We start from the raw sequence: 19992 nt of genomic DNA, 5'->3' as shown, positions 1-19992 counted from the left end.
GCCAGTTCAAAGTAGTTTGATGTTTGTTTGCTTAATGCAGGTAATCTGTACATCATATCCGTTTCGGGAAAGGAAATTCACCCTCAAAGAATTCTGAAATCGCTACCGAAAAATTTGAGATGTAGAATAACATTTGCTCTCATGAAATGTATGAGTAATTAAATGTTCAACTCACATTCTTGCCATACATGCAGATGACGCGAGTGAGCAACATGGAATATCACAATATGGGTTACTTAGTCAGAATGCAACACGCCTCCAATTCCCCCAACTATAGGGGTCATCTGTACGAGGAATCTATTCAATTATTTAACTTTAGAAGTTGATTAGTTCTCCTTCCCGTTAGCAAACAGGAAAAATGGTAATATTCATGAAAACATCTTTAGTGCTGATTCTATTCAACTGGAATTGATTTACATAATCAGCAGTAATGACCTTTGAGTGCCATTTCAAATGGGTCAGATTATAAATTAACATACAAAGAGTCTGGTAAAAAATGGGGGTAATCTTTACCTTCTCTCTTTCTTGAGCCACATTTATTGGCTTGCTGGATAAAGTGGAATACTCATTATTAATGCGGAGCACATAGTGTGAAATTTTGAAAGGAACCTGGTTTGATTTTATTCATTACAGGAACAGGCTGTTAAGAAAGATAATTGTTGCAGATGCTTTCACTTGTAACCATTAACACTAAATGAGCACAACCGCTTCTTTCTTGGTGATAGTGAAGGATTAATCACTATAAGTACGACAGTAGGTTTTAAACATCCGCATGATAAAAAAATGAAAATGTGTCATGTTGCATCATTGACTGCTGCACATGGAGCATTTGAAATGGTTTCAGATCCAACACTGGAAATTTACAAATGTCAAGTGCACATTGGTGTAACTGATACATGTTTATCAAGTGGTAGCTGATTAGTTCACACTGTCAGCCTCTGATGGAAGGGCACTAATTTTAAATATTATTTTTTTCTAATGCTAACTTGACATGTTGACTAAGTACAGTATTGCCCACATTTTACCGGCAAATTTCAATGGGACACTTTTGAAAATGTAGAAGTGTTAAACAATGGAATTTGCAACGTATGATTCATCTGGATAAAATGGAGCCGTATCCTTTTCAGCTGTAAAGGTCAATTACAGAAAAAAATAGCCTCACGCAAATAATTTTAATTGTTATTTGATCAAAGAACTTGACAAATGTGAAGTTGTCAGGCCGCAGTTCATCTTGTTTTAGATCTTTTATGTGCTGATGTTTAGTAAGGTTATTGATTGGAGTGTCTATCATGATTAAGTTTTTATAGTTTAGATGTTATTCAACAAAGTGCGACTAACTAACCAAGGATCCCTCCAAAAAGCACGGTTGTCTGGGACTGTTTCGTAAATTGATGTTTGTATGAGGTCAGTGTTTATTTAATAGGATGTAGTCTACCATCTTAAAGGAAAACTTTTGCAGCAGAAAATGCTGCAGTTTACGCCTTCTTTCTTTCTTTAAAGACAGCATATCTGCATAGTAAACATGAGCCACATATTGGAGTCTATGTATTATAGTAAACATTAATTTCACATCATACAAACAATAATCACCACAAAGTAATGACTATACCTCTTTTAGATAAGTAGGATATACTGTCGGCCACGGCTACAGACTTTTCCTCAGATTTCAACAGCGCAAAACGGGAATAGTCATCCACACCATCATTAGCTGTAAAAAAATAGAGATCATTAAACATTCGAAGGCACTATTGGTAAATTCAACTGAAATTCAAGGAGTTCGCTAACTGCTGTAAATTCTATTCTGCGGAATGCTAAATTATATCAGTGCAGAGCTGTCAACCTATGGGACGGCACAGTGGCCCAGTGGTAGTGCTGCTGCGTAGTGCCTGAGACCCGGGATAAATCCTGACTATGGGTGACATCGTGTGGAGTTTGTACATTCTCCCTGTAACCTTGTGAGTTTTCTCTGGGTGGTCCAGTAAAATACATGCAGGTTTGTAGGTTAATTGGCTTCTGTAAATTGGCTTCTGCAAAGCACCTCAGTAGAGTAAACTGTGCTCACAAGAGTACTGCTGCACACCACCAGTGAATATTTACCTTCAGTGGTGGAAATAAATTAAGCTATTTGAGGAGAAACATATTAACTGATAAACTTGTTAAATGGACATGTTCATCAAATTAAAATTAAAAATAATCAAAATTAATCTCGAACATAGGTTTAAGGAGGAGGGGAAGATTTAATAGGAAACCAAGGAGTTATATTTTCACACAGAGTGGTGGGTATATGGAATGAGCTGCCAAATGAAATAGCTAAGACAGGTACAATAACAATACTTAAAGAACATTTGGACAGGTACATAAATAGGGAAGGTTTTGAGGGACATGGGCCAGGCATGGGCAAATAGGATTAGCCTGTGTGAGCCGTCTTGAGCGGCATGTACAAGTTGGGCCGAAGGTCTTGTTTTTGTGAGGTATGGCTATAACTCTCTGTAGCAAAATCCTGCAGTTTAAAAACATTTTTTGTCTGAGACACTGTTGACTCTCACCATTGGCAGAAAGAGACAAGTACTCTCTCTCAGAGCTGAGAATCCTGGGATTGATCCTTGGAACAATGGTCGGTTGATTCATTGTGAAATCAATAACATCTTGGTCATTGTTCAGTTCACCCTGAAAATGACAAAATAATCTTAGGTTATCGGAAGGAGAAAAAAAAAAACTTTATATTAAATAAATAGCACAGATAAAGGCCACCGTTTCTTTAGTGTTGTGCTCTCCACTCGTCCCCTCCTATTTCACCACTTTCCTTCAATTAATATGGATTTTTTTTCTAAACAAGTCATGATTGTCCACATCCATAAATTTTTGTAAGTAGCAACACAAGTAGACAGAGTGATACAGTAGGCATATGGTATGCTTGCCTTCATTGGTCATGGAATTAACTGTACGAGTCAGGAAGTCATGTTACAGCTTTATAAAATTTTAGTTAGGTGGTATTTGCAGCATTGCATGAAGCTTTTGTCATCCCATTACAGGAAGATATGGAGGCTTTGGAGAAGGTGCAGAAAAGGTTTACCAGGATGTTGTCTGGATTACACCAGAGTAATTCAGCACAGAAACAGGCCCTTCGGCCCAATATGTTCATGCCGACCAAAATGCACCACCCAACATAGTACCATTTGCCTGTACATGGCCCAAATCCCTATAACCCTTTCCTATCCATGTACCTGTCTAAATGTCTTTAAAATGATTTTTTCTTAATGGTATTTTTAATTATTGTTATTTGATTAGAGTATTAGCAATAAAGAATGGTTGGACAAACTTGGATTATTTTCTCTGAAACAGCAGAGACTGCGGGGGAGACCTGACAGAAGTTCATAAAATTATGAGGCATATATAGGATAGACAGTCAGAACCCTTTTCCCAGGATGGAAATGTCAAGAGTGTTTAATTGTCATATGTCCGAAAAATAGAAAAATTGCATTCTTATTTGTAGCAGCATAACAGGTCTGTATACAGTACTCATACCTGTAAGTGTCAAATACTATAGTGCGTAGCTTTAAAAGTCAAATACTAGAGGGCATAGCCTTAAGGTCAAAGGAGGAAAATATGAAGTAGATGTACAAGGACATTTTTTTTTTTTTTTAAACAGTGGTAGAAGGTTGAAATGCACTGCCAGGTTGGTGGTGGAAGCAGATATGAGAGAGGCATTTACGAGGCTTTAAGATAGTTAAATGTATAAACAGAGAATGGAGGTATATTGATCATGTGTAGGCAGAAATTAATTTTAATTTGGCAGCATTCTCAGCACAGACATCAGGGACTCAATAACCTATTCATATGCTGTACTGTTCTATGTTCTTTCCAGTTTAATGAAGGCCTTCCTATAGCTGGATGACCAGAACTGCACACAAAACTCCAAAGCTTGTCTCACCAACATCATGTACTTTTGTAATATGATGTTCCAACTCTTGTACTCAATGCCTTGCACGGTGAAGGGATGCATGCCAAACACCTTCTTCACCACCCTGTATATTTGTGTTGCCATATTTAGGAAATTGTCACCTTGTATCCCCAGGTCTCTGTGTTCTACAATACACACTAGGGCCCTGACATTAACTGTGCAAATTGCTCTGGTTTAACTCCTCAAAATGCAATACATCACGCTTGCCAGAATTAAATTAAATTTGCCAATCCTTGTTCCAATTTCCCAGGAGATCTGGATCCTGTTGTAATCTTAGATTTTTTTTAAACTCAAAATGCTGGAGTAACTCAGCAGGTCAGGCAGCGTCTCCTGAGGACATGGATAGGTGATGTTTCGGGTCAGGACCCTGCTTCGGAAGGAGAAAAACAAAATGCTGGAATGCATGTTCAGAAGAAGGGTCCCGACCCGAAATGTCCATTATCCATGTTCTCCAGAGATTCCAGCACTGTGTTTATTTTGTAAACCAGCAGTTGCAGTTCCTTCGGTGTCCATAAACCTGACAAACCTGTTCGCTGTCCACTAAAACCACAATTTTGTGTGTTATTTCCAAACGTATTCACCCTGCGAAACTCTATTCTCATCCAAATAGTTAAAGCGCATGACAAACAGTAGTGGACCCAGCACCAATCTCTGCAGCACACCGCTGGTCACAGGTCTCCAATCTTCAAAACAACCCTCCACACCCATTTTCTGATTCCTTCTATCAATAGACAATAGGTGCAGGAGTAGGCCATTCGGCCCTTCGAGCCAACGCCGCCATTCAATATGATCATGGCTGATCATCCCTAATCAGTACACCGTTCCTGCCTTCTCCCCATATCCCCTGACTCCGCTATCTTTAAGAGCTCTATCTAGCTCTCTCTTGAAAGTACCCAGAGAACCGTCCTCCACCGCCCTCTGAGGCAGAGAATCCATACTCACAACTCTCTGTGTGAAGAAGTTCCTCGTCTCCATTCTAAATGGCTTACCCCTTATTCAATCAAGACAATTTTATACCCAATTGGCAAGCTCACCCTGGATCCCAAGTCAACCTTCAGGATGAGCCTACTATACAGCACCTTGCTATAATCCATGCAGACAATGTCTACTGCCCTCCCCTCTCCTCTTCAATCCTTTCTATATCCTCTTCACAAAGCTAATTCAGATTCTCCAGACATAATGCACAAAGCCACGTGGAGTATCCCAAATCAGTCCTGGCCTTTTCAAATGCAGGTAGATACTGTATCAGAATTCCCTCCCATAATTAGAGTCATAGAGTGATACAGTGTGGAAACAGGCCCTTTTGCCCAACTTGCCCACACCGACAAACATGCCCCAGCTGTCTGTGTTTGGTTCAAATCCCTCCAAACCCATCCTATCCATGTACTTGTCTAGCTGCTTCTTAAACATTGGGATAGTCCCAGCCTCAACAACCTCCTCTGGCAGCTTGTTCCATACACCCACCACTGTTTGTGTGGAAAAAGTCACCCCTCAGATTCCTATTAAATCTTTTCCACTTCACCTTAAACCTATGCTCTCTGGTCCTCGATTCACCTTCTCTGGGCAATGGACTGTGCATCTACCCAATCTATTCCTCTCATGCACTGCAATTTTCACAGCACTGATGCTAGGCTCACCCACTTGTAGCTCTCTGGTTTGTCCTATCAGCCATTCTTAGATACAAGCACAACACGAGCCACCCTCCAGTTTTATGGTACCTCACCAATGATTGAAAGATGGTGCAAATATCTCAGCCAGGCCCCAACAATTTCTGCCCTAACTCCCCCACAATGTCCTAGGATACGCTTGGTCTGCACCTTTGTAATTTAAACCAGAGTTCTGCCTGTTTGCTATTTATGTCTAATTAACGACAGACAACAAATTAACTATACTTACCAAGTAAACAACTTTCTGGAAGTAGGCCGTGTTATCCAAGATTTTGTGCATCATCACTGTTTCTAGTTCATCAGGATCCAGTTGATCCCTCGGGAAAGGCATTCCATTGTAGAGTCCAATGGGCAGAGGGCCTAGGCCGGTTTGTTTATAGTAATCTTTACCTTCCTAATGAAGACAGAAAAATGGTATCAGTGTACTACAGAAAATAAATCTTGCTATAACAATGATACACATTAAACTATTAACCATTGATTATTCTAGCACAATTGTAATTTTTAGGCATGCTATCAAGCTTGAGTTTAAAAAAACACATCAGATTGATTTGATAAACATGAAAAGAATTTGTGGCAAGCTTTAGTAAACATTTATCTTAAAAATATTGTTTCTTAGTTTGCATTTTTAGTAAAATGCATGTTCAATTTTAATCTTTGTCATAAAACACCAAACTTTTTTTTAAGGCTGAAATAATAAGCAATGAAAACCACACGTTAAGAAAAGTTAAGCTGTACCTAAAACAGAACAGAATATGAAACAGGAATATTAATATGAAGTAATAAATCATTCAGCTAATATGACACGGCATAGATGCATTACAAGCTTTAACCTACATTCAACTTTTATTCAACTTCTTGAAAGTGCATTTCTTTATTTTTAAAAATGCTTTGATTAGTGAACTGTTAAATAATTTATCCATTAGCAATGCATTTTGACATGAAAATTTATAAAGATGTGGATAATAATTGTAATTTGTTCTGAGCCATACACTTAGAATAAATTCTGTTGAGCATACAAAGTCCTGAGATTATGATATTTGTTAATTATATTTTATCAAAATAAAAGATTATTATATAATTATTAAGATTTGAAAAAGGCCATAAAAAATCTTGTGATTGGTATCTTCGTACTGTGGTTGTAAAATTGGACATGAATTGCACAAAAGTTCACTGCTGTAAATCAACATTCCCTGCTAAAAGATTAGAAGTGCAACATCGCAAATAAATTCAAGCAGTAGACAGCTTTGATTTATATGCACAGTTAAATCAGTGCCTTCATTCTTTAAGCTCACCTCTTTAGGTTCTTACCAATCACCCCTTAAAAACCAAACTTATCTTCAAGGATTAGCAGGAATACCTTTCTATTTCGGTCGTATGCTGAATCTGATCCCAAGATACTGGTCACTTCTATGTTCGAAAAGTCCTTTTCCAAAGTACTAATGATATGCTCAATTGACAATTTCTCACCAGGTGTCACCTTGTTGTACATCTGGGGGAAAAAAGGAAATACATACAGAAGGTAGTAACAACATGTTAGTCCCCTCTAGGGTCATAGAGTCATAGAGTGATACAGTGTGGAAACAGGCCCTTCAGCCCAATTTGCCAACACCGGCAAATATGTCCCAGCTACATTAGTCCCACCTGCCTGCGCTTGGTCCAAATCCCTCCAAAATTGTCCTATCCATGTACCTGTCTAACTGTTTCTTAAACAATGGGATAGTCTCAGCCGCAACTACCTCCTCTGGCAGCTTGTTCCTTACACCCACCACTGTTTGTGTGAAAAAGTTACCCCTCAGATTCCTATTAAATCTTTTTCCCTTCACCCTGAACCTATGTCCTCTGGTCCTCGATTCCCCATCTCTGGCCAAGAGATTCTGTGCATCTACCTGATCTATTCCTCTCATGATCTGATACAGCTCTATTTATACAGCTCACCCCCCTGCGCTCGATGGAATAAAGACCCAGCCTACTCAACCTCTCCCTGTAGCTCACACCCTCTAGTCCTGGCAACATTCTCATGAATCTTCTCTGAACCCTTTCAAGCTTGACAATATCTTTCCTATAACATGGTGCCCAGAACTGAACACAATACTCTAAATGCGGTCTCATCAACATCTTATACAACTGCAACATGACCTCCCAACTTCTATACTCAAAACTGATGAAGGCAATGTGCCAAAAGCCTTTTTGATCACCTTATCTACCTGCGACTTGACTTTTAAGTAACCATGCATCTGCACTCCTTGATCCTAAGCCCAACAACAACAAAGCCCATCAAAGGCTTCAGCAAACCCACTCAATCTAACAAAAAAAAAAATGTCTGCTGTATAAGGTTGAGAAGAAACCCACCACCCTTCGTGTGAAAAAGTTACCCCTCATTGCCATTTTTTTTTTTTAATGAAGGTAAAATTATAGAATACAAATCTAACCATAGAAACTATGGTTGCAATTGACCATGGGATTTTATAGTAAATAAACAGGACGGGGCTATTTAATTGTAGACCAGTCAAACATTAAATTTCTATTAGTATAATAATCCAAAATTCCATCCCTTGGGAAATAAGTTATTTTGAACATGGATGATAACAATAAGATATAATTAGTCCATTTAGCAGGATGTTCTTTTCTATTTAATGAAGATGTAATACTGTTGATGATAAATGGGAATAGCCATAAGCTGATTATTTATTACTAAGTACATAGAAACATAGAAAATAGGTGCAGGAGTAGGCCATTCGGCCCTTCGAGCCTGCACCGCCATTCAATATGATCATGGCTGATCATCCAACTCAGTATCCTGTACCTGCCTTCTCTCCATACCCCCTGATCCCTTTAGCCACAAGGGCCACATCTAACTCCCTCTTAAATACAGCCAATGAATTGGCCTCAACTACCTTCTGTGGCAGAGAATTCCAGTACATTCTGAAAGTATGACAAGAATGTTCTGATAAAGCAGAATGTTTGGCAGGGATGGTGAGGGTGTAAAGACAAAACCAAAACTAATATTGCACAATGGATCGGCTACCCACAGTTGACAACAAAATGGCTGACACAAAAACGCAGAATGTGGCTTAATATCATTGTGCTCCTGACATCAGACCCTAACATCCCAGCTTAAAAAGTTACCAGGCAAGGTTGATGGGATGGTGTTTAAGATGGAGAACAAAAATAAATATGGATTGGGAACACCGTCATTTCCAAATTATTAATTCTTCTATCATATTATTCATACCGACATGATTGTCTGAAAGGCATTCATGTTGTCCAGTTCATCTGCTACAAAGTTAAAAGCCCTGAGAAGTGCGACACCGGGATCTTTTAGGCCATCAGCATCATCAGAGTCATTAACCACAAAGACCAAGCCAATCCTACATTAAAAAAAGACAAATATCGTCAGCCACGTGTAATTGTTGTCCATGAAAAACCATAATCTACTTTAAAAATAGAAACCAAACTAACCTATCCCCAAACGTTTCACTCTGTTTAAATAAGAAAGACTGATAAAAAATAGCAATTGGTCAAATGGCAGAAGTGAGAAGGCCATATAGAAGCAAAAACTAATTGGTTCTTACAAAGTGCAGGTAAATAAATGAAAATAACAGGAAGTTATTAAAGACAAAGTTCATTTTACTTATAGGATTGATTTATTTGATAAGGTAAGTTGGTGTTGTGAGTGTTGTTATATCATAGAAAAGATGTTTAGCAAAATTTAAATTTGTAGGATTAAAGAGCAGGTATCAACAAAAAAAAAAGGCTGAAGATCGGAACCCAGAAAGTAGTTAGTTTTCATTATGTTGTTTGTCAAAGGTGTAGAACAGTACAGCAAAGGTATCAAAAACAGCCGTATTCCTCACCTTTGGTTTGTTTACAGGTGACATGGAAATCAGAAATATTGTTTCGAACCAGGAAAGTAAAAGCAAAACGATCATACAAGATAGCATAAGGAATGGCAGTTAAATCAGCAACAGTGGACCAAGTGATATATTTTAGACAAAGTAATGAACGGAGGCAAAATGAACTAAATAATGCAAATTTAAGGGAACAGAAAGGCCTGGAGTGTTTGACAACAAAGCAAGTTGAGGTTTTAGAAGGACCATTGGGACGATTTCTGGGGTAGGTTGGTCCTATACAAGCAGAGACCAATATCCTTGCATGGAGGTTTGCTCGTGCTATTGGGAGGTGTTAAAACTAATTTAAGAAGTGGAGGGGACATAGAGTAGTGGTATAGCCAGTGAGAAGGTGGAGTCAAATATAGAAGATAAACTCCACAGATCTACTAAGAGGAAGCAGGAGCATGCTAACACACAATGACAAGACTGGTTGACAAAACTGCACATATTTTAATGCAGGGAATCTGACAGGTAGGACTTTTTTTTGTTGTGCCAATTTACTTATAGTCTTTCTAGAGACAGGCTGTTGTGAACCTAATTTGGGGGTATTAGGCCAGGAAAGTGGTGAAAGTGTCAGTGAGAGAGTATTTTGGGGGAAAGTGATCATTATTCTATAAGTTTCAATGAATGGACAGTAACCAAAATTACAAAATCATAATCCATGCACACTGGATTTATGCATTGAAAACATACCTAAGAGGGATGTCATTAATATAAAACATTTCAGCTGTTGTCAACAACTCTGGAGTGCTCTCATCCATCGGGTCAATAATGAGCACCTGAAATTAAAGAATAATAAGAAATAGTGTAAGTATATACTGTTGGCCATCAACAATCAGACAGAGGTTTCACTGTTTATATCCACTTCAGAGATGAAAATTTAATCTCATCCACACACACTATCAATGCCAGATTTTAATTAATTGCAAAATAATTTCAAGTATGACAAAAATACTGTCTGAATATTAGCTCAGATAATTACTAAGCTGAAAGTTGACAGTATATTAATTTGTGTAGAAGAAACCTCTAAAGGGGTATCTCAGCGAGCAAGTAATTCTCTCTTCAGCAAATACTAAAACTAACTTAGACATAACCTTAATTAAAATATTCTCCTTGGGTGACAGCAAGGTCTAGCGGTAAAACACAGTCAATGTTGCACAAAGAAGTATGTAAAACATACTTCATTTGAGATGTTATTTACAAATTATTTAATGGGTAACCAGGTGATTTAATAGGTCATTTAATAAGAAATTTAATAGGTCATCAAACATTCTAACAAAGGGTATCTAAAGAGACCCCAAAAAATAGGAATCAAAATCCCTTCTTTCTGATGATTATGAAATATCTCAAGAGAACAAAATATGGGCAAAATAAATCATCTTAGTACAGGTGCACAACCTTTTATCCGACGATCCAAATAACGAAAACCTCCGAATAGCGACATTTTTTCAGTCCTTGAAGAAAGGTCCTTGAAAACGTTCACCGAGGGCGGCCCGCAGAGGTGACAGCGGAACCTCCGGTCGGTCCTCAAAGAAAGGGGAACTAAATCCCCATTCATAAAAGAGAAGGTGAGGGTATATTGCGCGAGGGTTAATAATTGACAATCTGCTGCTGCCTGCCCGCTGAGTTAAAAAAATTCCCACGGTAGACTCACGATACACAGTGTATCGTGAGTCTTGCATGAGAACTTTTTAACTCAGAGGGCAGGCAGCAGCAAATTGTCGCTCCCTTAAGTTTCACCCCACCTACACCCCTCTGCTTCCCGGCCATGTGTGTGACCCCTTCCCTCCCCTCTCCAGCTCCCCGCCCATTGCACCGGCGCGGGGGTTTTGCACTGTCTTCACGTCGGAGCTAGTGCCAGTCACCGGAGACGTCAGGACCAATGGGACACCAGCCCCCAGGCCCACTGCAAGCACGGAGATCCCAGAGACCCACAGCCAGCAGCAGCCCAGCCCCGTTCCAATTCCAGAGGAACACGCTCCCCGTAGGGACCGAAGCTGATGGTGTGCAAGGTGCGTCTTGGTCTTGAGGTTGCGGATGAGGGGGCGCAGCTCGGGCTGTGACGTCTCCGGCCACCCCCTGCACAGGAGCTGAGACTGGGAACTGTGGGGTTGTTTGCAGTTGCAGAGGGAGGGGGCAAGGGCGGTACAGTTCCCAGTCTCAGCTCCAGTCCAGAGGGGTGACCGGAGACGTCAGGACCAACGGGACACCGACTGCAAGCACGGAGATACCAGAGACTCACAGCCAGCAACAACTCTAGCCCAGCCCCGCTCCAACTCCAGAGGAACCCGGGTTGCGGATGAGGGGGCGCAGCTCGGGCTGTGGGCGAACTGCCACTTGTCACTGTAGCGGCGCATCGGGGAGCGGGTTCTTGTTGGTCCTGACGTCTCCGGCCATCCCCCTGGACAGGAGCTGAGAGACGTCAGGACCACCAGAAGCCGCTCCCCGATGGGCCGCTACAGCGACAAGTGGCAGTTCGCCCACAGCCCGAGCTGCGCCCCCTCATCGGGACACCGACCCCCAGGCCCACTGCAAGCACGGAGATCCCAGAGACTCACAGCCAGCAACAACTCTAGCCCAGCCCCGCTCCAACTCCAGAGGAACCCGGGTTGCGGATGAGGGGGCGCAGCTCGGGCTGTGGGCGAACTGCCACTTGTCGCCGTAGCGGCCCATCGGGGATTGGATTCCTCTGGAGTTGGAGGGACAGGGAGACACAGCGGCTTTTGAGAATGGTGGGCAATCACTTCCAAAGTTCTGCCCACACAGTCAGTACACCTCTCCTACACTTGTCTCCCGCACTAAGATCATCTCGCAGAGAATGATCCCAGCCTAACCCTCCCTATTCTCTCCTATTCTGCAAGAAAAAACTACATTGAAGACTCAAACTCGCGATCGAGTAACTGCCGGGATCGAGGCGCAAACTCGCGACCTTGCGGATATGAGCCGAGCACTCTACCACTGAGCCAGCCGTTAAAATCTACGCTAAAAATCTTCCAATCCGAAAGCCGAAAAATTCTGAATTACGAAAAGTGTCTGGTCCCAAGGCTTTCGGATAAAAGGTTGTGCACCTGTATATGGGAATTAGCAAAAAGCACTTTATTCTCTTTTGACACACAAAAATACCCTCCTGAAAATAAACCAAGAGAACATTTGATGCAAGAAATGGAAACATGAACCTAAAATGCTTTAATGAAGTAATGGGGTGACTTTTTTTGAGTGAACAAACCCTTACTGCAAGTCATTCATGATAAGAATGTCAACTGCAAAATGTCAAATGATGCTCCATTATCCTGCATGAATGTCAGTCATAGATATCAACTCAAAATGCATAAAAACAGACAACATTTTGGAACTCTCAATTCTCCATTATTTCCCCCAAATCAATCCGAACAACTAAAATATATCCTTGATTTCTCTTTGATAAGCATGAACAACCATTACCTAATTTGAAATGTCTTTGACTATCATGTTAATGAACAAAATTAAACCACTTACAAAGTTGTGGAAGTTCTTCCGAATCTGTCGGATAACTCCAGGAAACGTAGGTCTCAAAAGCTCTTGAACACTTGAAGGCCATGTTCTGTATTTGCTATCCAATTCCAGGTTGTTAATCCACTATTTAAAAGAAAATCCGAACATTAACTATGAAACACATTTATCATATGAAATGGGACATTTTATCCGATTAATAACAAGTTTTAACATTCCTTTAATTGTTTTGCTGACTTGCTGATTAACTAAATGCCAATATCGTTATTCAAACACTGTTGAAACCACGGCAATGTGTACACAACAACGTTAATTATGCTCTATTAGTATGTTAGATTTAGAATTTGGAAGTTGTAGAGATTTAGAAAAAGGCCAAATGGATCAAATTTCTGATGGTATTTGAAAGAAGCAAAGGATCCCCATAAGGCGATTCCTTAGCAAATGGGTATTGTATCATGTTCAAGCAGGAACTGCAGATGCTGGAAGATCGAAGGTACACAAAAATGCTGGAGAAACTCAGCGGGTGCAGCAGCATCTATGGAGCGAAGGAAATAGGCGACGTTTCGGGCCGAAACCCTTCTTCAGACTGAAGTATTGTATCATGGTGCTTTGTACTGGTTTGTAATATTTATATGACTGGGAACCCAATACAAAAGCAGAGCTCTAGTCTCAACAAGAAAAATAATGCAGGGAAATCAAACTTACGTAGACGGCTGAATTTCGAATATCCACACCGTAGTCAGATTCTGCTGGATGTACGTTTAACTTCAATAGTTCATGCAGCTCCTTCCCCTGAATCCCCAGATCATGCAGGCCTTCCATAAGGCGAGCCTCATTGCGCAGCAGATCCAGAACACTGGCAAACGTGGGTAAACAAGATTATTTTTATAGGAAAAAAATCTCATTGTTTTTTGATAGGTTGACTAGGTTGCATTGATTAACATCGTTAACTTTCCATACCTGAAAATATCTTGCACGTCAAGATCAATACTAAGGCCATTGATGAAAAGTGCAGAGTCACCTGGATGCAGACCCAGAGTTTCCTTAAAAAACTGGAAAAAAAAGGCATAGTTAAACTATTTGGAGACCAAAACATGGCAGAAGCTGCTATCTGGATCAAAAAACAAATTGTTGGCGGAACTCAGCAGGTCAGGCAACATCTGTGGAGGCAGAGCGATGGCTTGGGTCAAGACATTGAAACATCGTGAATGTTAAAATCAAAATGGCCCCACCTAAATTACAGGATCAACTTCAAAACACTAAAGCTGCCGCCGCCTAACAGTCAATACAAAAAGTTGCAAATGGTCATTTTTACTTTGATTAATTTGGCCTATATGCAAAAGTCACCAGGAAAACATAAAATACACCAGGAAAACATAAAATATTTAGTCAGCTTTGACAGCCGGCAAAACTGGGGATTGAGCTCTGCCAGCTTTCAGAATATTCTGAGTCTTTTCACATGTGGGGCTTCCTTAGTGTGCTACCAGAGGCCATGCTGCCATTTAGACAATGCTTTGGGACAGTGATGTTGACCCTGGACCTATCAAGCATAGATGCCAGGAGACTATGCACACAAACTCCAGTAGGCAGACACAGGCCAGCAAGATTCACCAATGTCAATTGCCTCGAGTAAGATTACATTGATTTAAAATGTGCACTTACCCGTTGATTTTCTTCTACTTCTTTCTTCACGTCAGAGTTCACAACAGTTCTGGTGATTGATCTGCATATTAACACATTGAGGAAACATTATACTAGAGTTAAAAAAAATGGTGGCATTCCAGAGACAAACCATCCATCATTTTTGGCATGAACAGTTCATAATCTCTAGGTTTGGGTTTATTATTATTTATTATTGTCACATGTACTGACGTACAGTGACAAGCTTTGTTTCCAGAACTAGAGGACACAGTTTACGAAAAAGGAGTAAGCCATTTAGAACGGAGACGAGGAAACACGTTTTCTCACAGAGTGGTGAGTCTGTGGAATTCTCTGCCTCAGAGGGCGGTGGCGGTAGAGGCAGGTCCTCTGGATGCTTTCAAGAGAGAGCTAGATAGGGCTCTTAAAAATAGTGGAGTCAGGGTATATGGGGAGGAGGCAGGAACGGGGTACTGATTGGGGATGATCAGCCATGATCACATTGAATGGTGGTGCTGGCTCGAAAGGCCAAATGGCCTACTCCTGCACCTATTGTCTATTGCATGCAATCCAATCAGATTAGATATACCATAGATATAATTAGTTCAACCTCATGTAAAATAGATAGAGCCGAGAAGAAGGTACAGATTTAATTTCATTTAATATTCTTAATTCTGGCAATATTAAAATTCTACACTAGATGGAAAAGACTTACTGTCAACGTCCAATGGTATGAATATCATCAATTGAGCAACAGATCAATTACATTTTTTTTAAAGAAACAAATTCGATTTTGGTTTATTGATCCTTCCATTTATACAATATGGACTTTGAATAAGTGCATTCAAGATCAAACAAACACATTCTGAAAATGATGGGCCGTATTTTGCACTGAGAAGCAAAAAAAATAGCTTTTGTTATTTTTGCACAAAGAATATCCAAAATGCTTAGCATGACAAGATGTTGGCAAGGTGGACATCAAGTAAATACAGCTCCTCTGAAATGAACTGGAACTTCAGTGACTGCGCCAGTGACTATCTGTCCACCTCAGACCATCATACCGATGAAGATCAGGTATGGAAAGTGAAATAAGAGCAAAAGAGACAGAAATTAGCACTGAGAGAGAAAATGAGTCAAAGCAAAAAGGTTGCTTTTAAAAAAAAAAAAAATCCCAGCCGACTCAACCTCCCCCTATAGCTCATACCCTCTAGTTCTGGTAACATCATCGTAAATCTTTTCTGAACCCTTTCAAGCTTGACAATATCTTTCCTACAACATGGTGCCAAGAACTGAACACAATACTCTAAATGCGGTCTCACCAATGTCTTATACAACTGCAACATGACCTCCCAACTTCTATACTCAATACTCTGACTGATGAAGGCCAAAGTGCCAAAAGCCTTTTTGATCACCTTATTCACCTGCGACTCATCCTTCAAGGAACCATGCACCTGTACTCCTAAATCCTTCTGCTCTACAACACTACACAGAAGCCTACCATTTACTGTGTTGGTCCTGTCCTTGTTTGACATCCTAAAATGCAACCTCACACTTCTCTGTATTAAATTCCATCAACCATTCCTCCGCCCACCTGGCCAATTGATCCAGATCCTGCTGCAATATTTCACAACCATCTTCACTATCTGCAAAATCACTCATTTTTGTATCTTCAGCAAACTTGCTTATCTTGCCCTGTATGTTCTCATTCAAATCATTAATGTAGTTCTGTGCGTAGTTCTGTTTGCCACACCCCAGGAAAGATGTGATTGCACGGCAGAAAGTGCTGAGGAGATGTTGCCTGGATTCAATGATACTTTATTGGATCATTGATTGGAGGACTTTCATTATAGGGAGAGGTTGAATTGACTGGATTTGCTTTCTTTGGTGCAAAGAAGGGCGAGGGAAATATAAAAATACAAGAGGCATAGATAGGCAGTCATGGTAGGGGCATCAAGTCATAGACTTGAGATGCGAGGAAGGTGTTTTAAAGTGGATTTGAGAGGAAAGTGTTTTTCTAACAGAGTAATTGCTATCTGGAATGAAATGCTTGTGGAGCTTGTAGAATTAGATACAATCACTATGTTTAATAGACATTTGGACAAGCACTAGAACATGCCATGCATGAAGGGATATGAACCTAACGTGGACAAATAGGATTAGTGTAGATGAACAAAAGGGTTGGTTTCTTTGCTGCAAACCTGACTATGATATTTTCATACAATCAGCTCAAATCACAAATATATTTTATATCAATTTCTCTCTTTTTTTTTTAATAAATATTTTATTTATTAGAAGTGAGTACAATGCATTGGTACAAAAACGATGTTAACATATTACATTCTCTGTACAACTCCCTTTTTAAAAAAAAATCAATTTCTCTTTTTAAGAATAAATGAAAGTAAAATGTGGTACCTGGCCTTGGTTGGAAAGTTCTGACTCAAGTCACGCATAACCATCAATGCATCATCTGTAGGCGCAGCCAATATTCGAGCAGCAGTTTGAAAGCTTAGGTCTGTGCAAATAAATACAGATGCAAACATCAAAACAATTCAAAAGAGAAAAGAGAAAATATACTATTGGATTGAAAATACACACAACTTTTGGATTTCAGCCCACTGTAGGAAAGTGAGAGATATTTATGATTGGTCAAAATAGAAATGGTAAATTCAAAATACTACTTTACATTAAAGGGTGGTAATTACAAAACAGCCTGCAAGGCCAAATCAAGAAGCAATTAATCTTGGACAAACATCAAAAAATTGTTCGTCACATCAAGACTTAGATGGGAATGTCAGATAAAGTTCAAAGATAATCACATCCGTGATTCTGGTGGCCATTTGAAGGAAGGCAATGTTTGAGTTTGAAGACTATAAATTTCAACACTGGCCTGTTTGCCTTTTATAGCTCTGAAGTAATTGAGATCAGACATGCAAACTGTAACACCCAATTGAGAGTAGATAATTCAATTTCATGTCAGTAGTCAAAAATGCGTAAGCGTGTTATTCAGTTATGGGCCTGTCCCACTTAGGCAAATTCTTGCTACTCTCCATGGCGGCTTAATTCTGGTCGCCGCCAATTTTTCAACATTTCCAGAATGCGGGAACAACTCACGACCATGAAGGCGACTACCCGGCAACACCTGTGAACACGTGGCGACCATGTGGCGACCGCAGAGTCTCCTGCAGTCGTCCAAGTGGGACAGGCCCATTAAGATGACGACCTTAAACAAAATATGAACCAAAAAAAGTGGAGAAGTGTGGGAATCTTGAACTACATTCTAGTTGAAAAGAAAGATTGTGATATATAGTAAGAATAATATTCACAGTAATGGGATCAAAAGAGGTAATGAACTATTCATACTTCTGTATGCGTTTGTCACTATTTATTAGCAAAAATGGTTGATTCACTAAAAATCTTTCTTAGTTGCATAAAGAAACATTCTGCATCTAACTAATACAGAGTTTGCCAATTTAACAACTCTAAATTGGGCAATGTTTAAGAAAGAACTGCAGATGCTGGAAAATCAAAGGTCGACAAGAATGCTAGAGAAACTCTGCGGGTGAGGCACCATCGATGGAGCGAAGGAAAAGGTGATGTTTTGGGTCGAGACCCGAAACTTGACCTTTTCCTTCGCTCCATCGATGCTGCCTCACCCACTGAGTTTCTTCAGCATTTTTGTCTAAATTGAGCAATTATCCCTTTGCAGCCTACCTTGGAGCTGCCAGACTTTAAGAGGGGCCATCTCATTTGTGCTTTCAATTAAGTGCTTCCTCAGTTCCTTCAGTTGTTCTTTGATCTCAGGGTACATCTGTCTGTCAACAAGAAATAGTTACAATCATTGAAAAACAAAAACTCATAACATATTAGTATGCATTGTCAAAGTCATCCTACTTTAAGCAGTCTTCAAGACCAAGGCAGATTATCCTGGAAACTGTTTTAATCTGATATCCATAAACATTATGGTTTAATAGCTACCACGAGTAAATTCTGACTAAATGCCAAAGGGAACACAATGTTTTGCTATAATCTTACTTTTAAACAAACAAACAATAAAATAAATAAAGGTTACACAAAAAAGCTGGAGAAACTCAGCGGGTGCAGCAGCATCTATGGAGCGAAGGAAATAGGCAATGTTTCGGGCCGAAACCCTTCTTCAGACTGAAGAAGGGTTTCGGCCCGAAACGTTGCCTATTTCCTTCGCTCCATAGATGCTGCTGCACCCGCTGAGTTTCTCCAGCTTTTTTGTGTAACCTTCGATTCTCCAGCATCTGCAGTTCCCTCTTAAACAATAAAATAAATAAATGTGGATTAGCAAATAAATAAACAAAATACATAACATAAACAGATAAATACATAAATAAATAGATAAATGGGTGGATAAATGAATAAACCGATGAATGAATAAATAATAAACAAATAAATACATAGATCGATGGACATATAAACAAACAGACAGACAGACAGATAGATTGATATAAAATGTGTAATAATAAGACATCTTGTTTATGCCCTTAAAATACACCTGAAACTCAAAAGGGTTACATTCAGAAAAAAAAAAATCAAACGCGGATGCTCAAAATCTAAAAAAAAAAGCTGGAAATACTCTGCCGAACCATTCCAGCATTTTCTATTTTTATTTCACAGTTCAGTTCAGAGCCTTTACAGGGACCTTTACAGGCGACTGCCGACACCCGTGATAGGTCGCCAAAATTTTCAACATGTTGAAAATTCAACGGCAACCAGAAAGACGCTATGACTCTTTGGAGACCTCTCACGACCACAGTTGTGGGAGGTCTCCTATGGTTGTGAGAAGTCACCCACGACATGTCGCCAGGGGTCGCTTGTAGGGACATGAGAGGTCTCCTATGGTCGTGAGAGGTCTCCAAAGAATCGTAGCGTCTTTCTGGTCATCACTGAATTTTCAACAGGTTGAAAATTTTGGTGACTTATGATGAGTACCGGCAGTCGCCTGTAAAGGTCGCGTAAGTGGGACAGGCCCTTAATCCACCCATCAATTCAAGTTTAATTTATATCAACTTCAATTTCAGAAGGAAGTTCCAAAAGTTTTTAGAAAATTCAATGCAACCACTGAAAGTAAATAAATATAATTCTCAATCTTCACTGATGAACCCGATTCACTCTATTCTACAAATAGTATTCCCAAGGTTCAAATAGGATTAGATCATAGAGTATTATTGATCTCAGCTTTGTACTTCAGTCTGATCATAACCAAGTATTGATCCAGTCCCATTTGTAAAGTTAATCAACAGTGTGCTGTTTTTAATGTATACCTTGGGGGAATATTTTTGAGTCTCTGTTCTCATTTGAAGTATATCCATATTGC

At 39.8% G+C, this 19992-nt stretch overlaps 1 protein-coding gene across 2 annotated transcripts in view; it reads right to left on the bottom strand.

Moving 5' to 3' along the window:
- The window catches only part of uggt1 (UDP-glucose glycoprotein glucosyltransferase 1), a 96352-nt gene that overhangs the window by 58018 nt on the left and 18342 nt on the right, over window positions 1–19992 (bottom strand). For both annotated transcript variants that reach the window (XM_055646158.1, XM_055646159.1), the window contains exons 9-20: window positions 18360–18460; window positions 17061–17160; window positions 14673–14733; window positions 13971–14062; window positions 13716–13866; window positions 13017–13136; window positions 10215–10300; window positions 8864–8999; window positions 6989–7120; window positions 5858–6022; window positions 2547–2667; window positions 1610–1708 (exon numbers count right to left, since the gene is read on the bottom strand). In XM_055646158.1, coding sequence (XP_055502133.1) covers window positions 1610–1708; window positions 2547–2667; window positions 5858–6022; window positions 6989–7120; window positions 8864–8999; window positions 10215–10300; window positions 13017–13136; window positions 13716–13866; window positions 13971–14062; window positions 14673–14733; window positions 17061–17160; window positions 18360–18460 — 1364 coding nt within the window. The remainder of the gene's footprint in view (window positions 1–1609; window positions 1709–2546; window positions 2668–5857; window positions 6023–6988; window positions 7121–8863; window positions 9000–10214; window positions 10301–13016; window positions 13137–13715; window positions 13867–13970; window positions 14063–14672; window positions 14734–17060; window positions 17161–18359; window positions 18461–19992) is intronic.

The sequence above is a fragment of the Leucoraja erinacea genome, chromosome 14 (genome assembly GCF_028641065.1).
Source record: "Leucoraja erinacea ecotype New England chromosome 14, Leri_hhj_1, whole genome shotgun sequence".
NCBI classification, from domain to species: Eukaryota; Metazoa; Chordata; class Chondrichthyes; order Rajiformes; family Rajidae; genus Leucoraja; species Leucoraja erinaceus.
The sequence above is the reverse complement of the archived record's forward strand: the minus strand, read 5'-3'. Positions and strand labels throughout refer to the sequence as shown.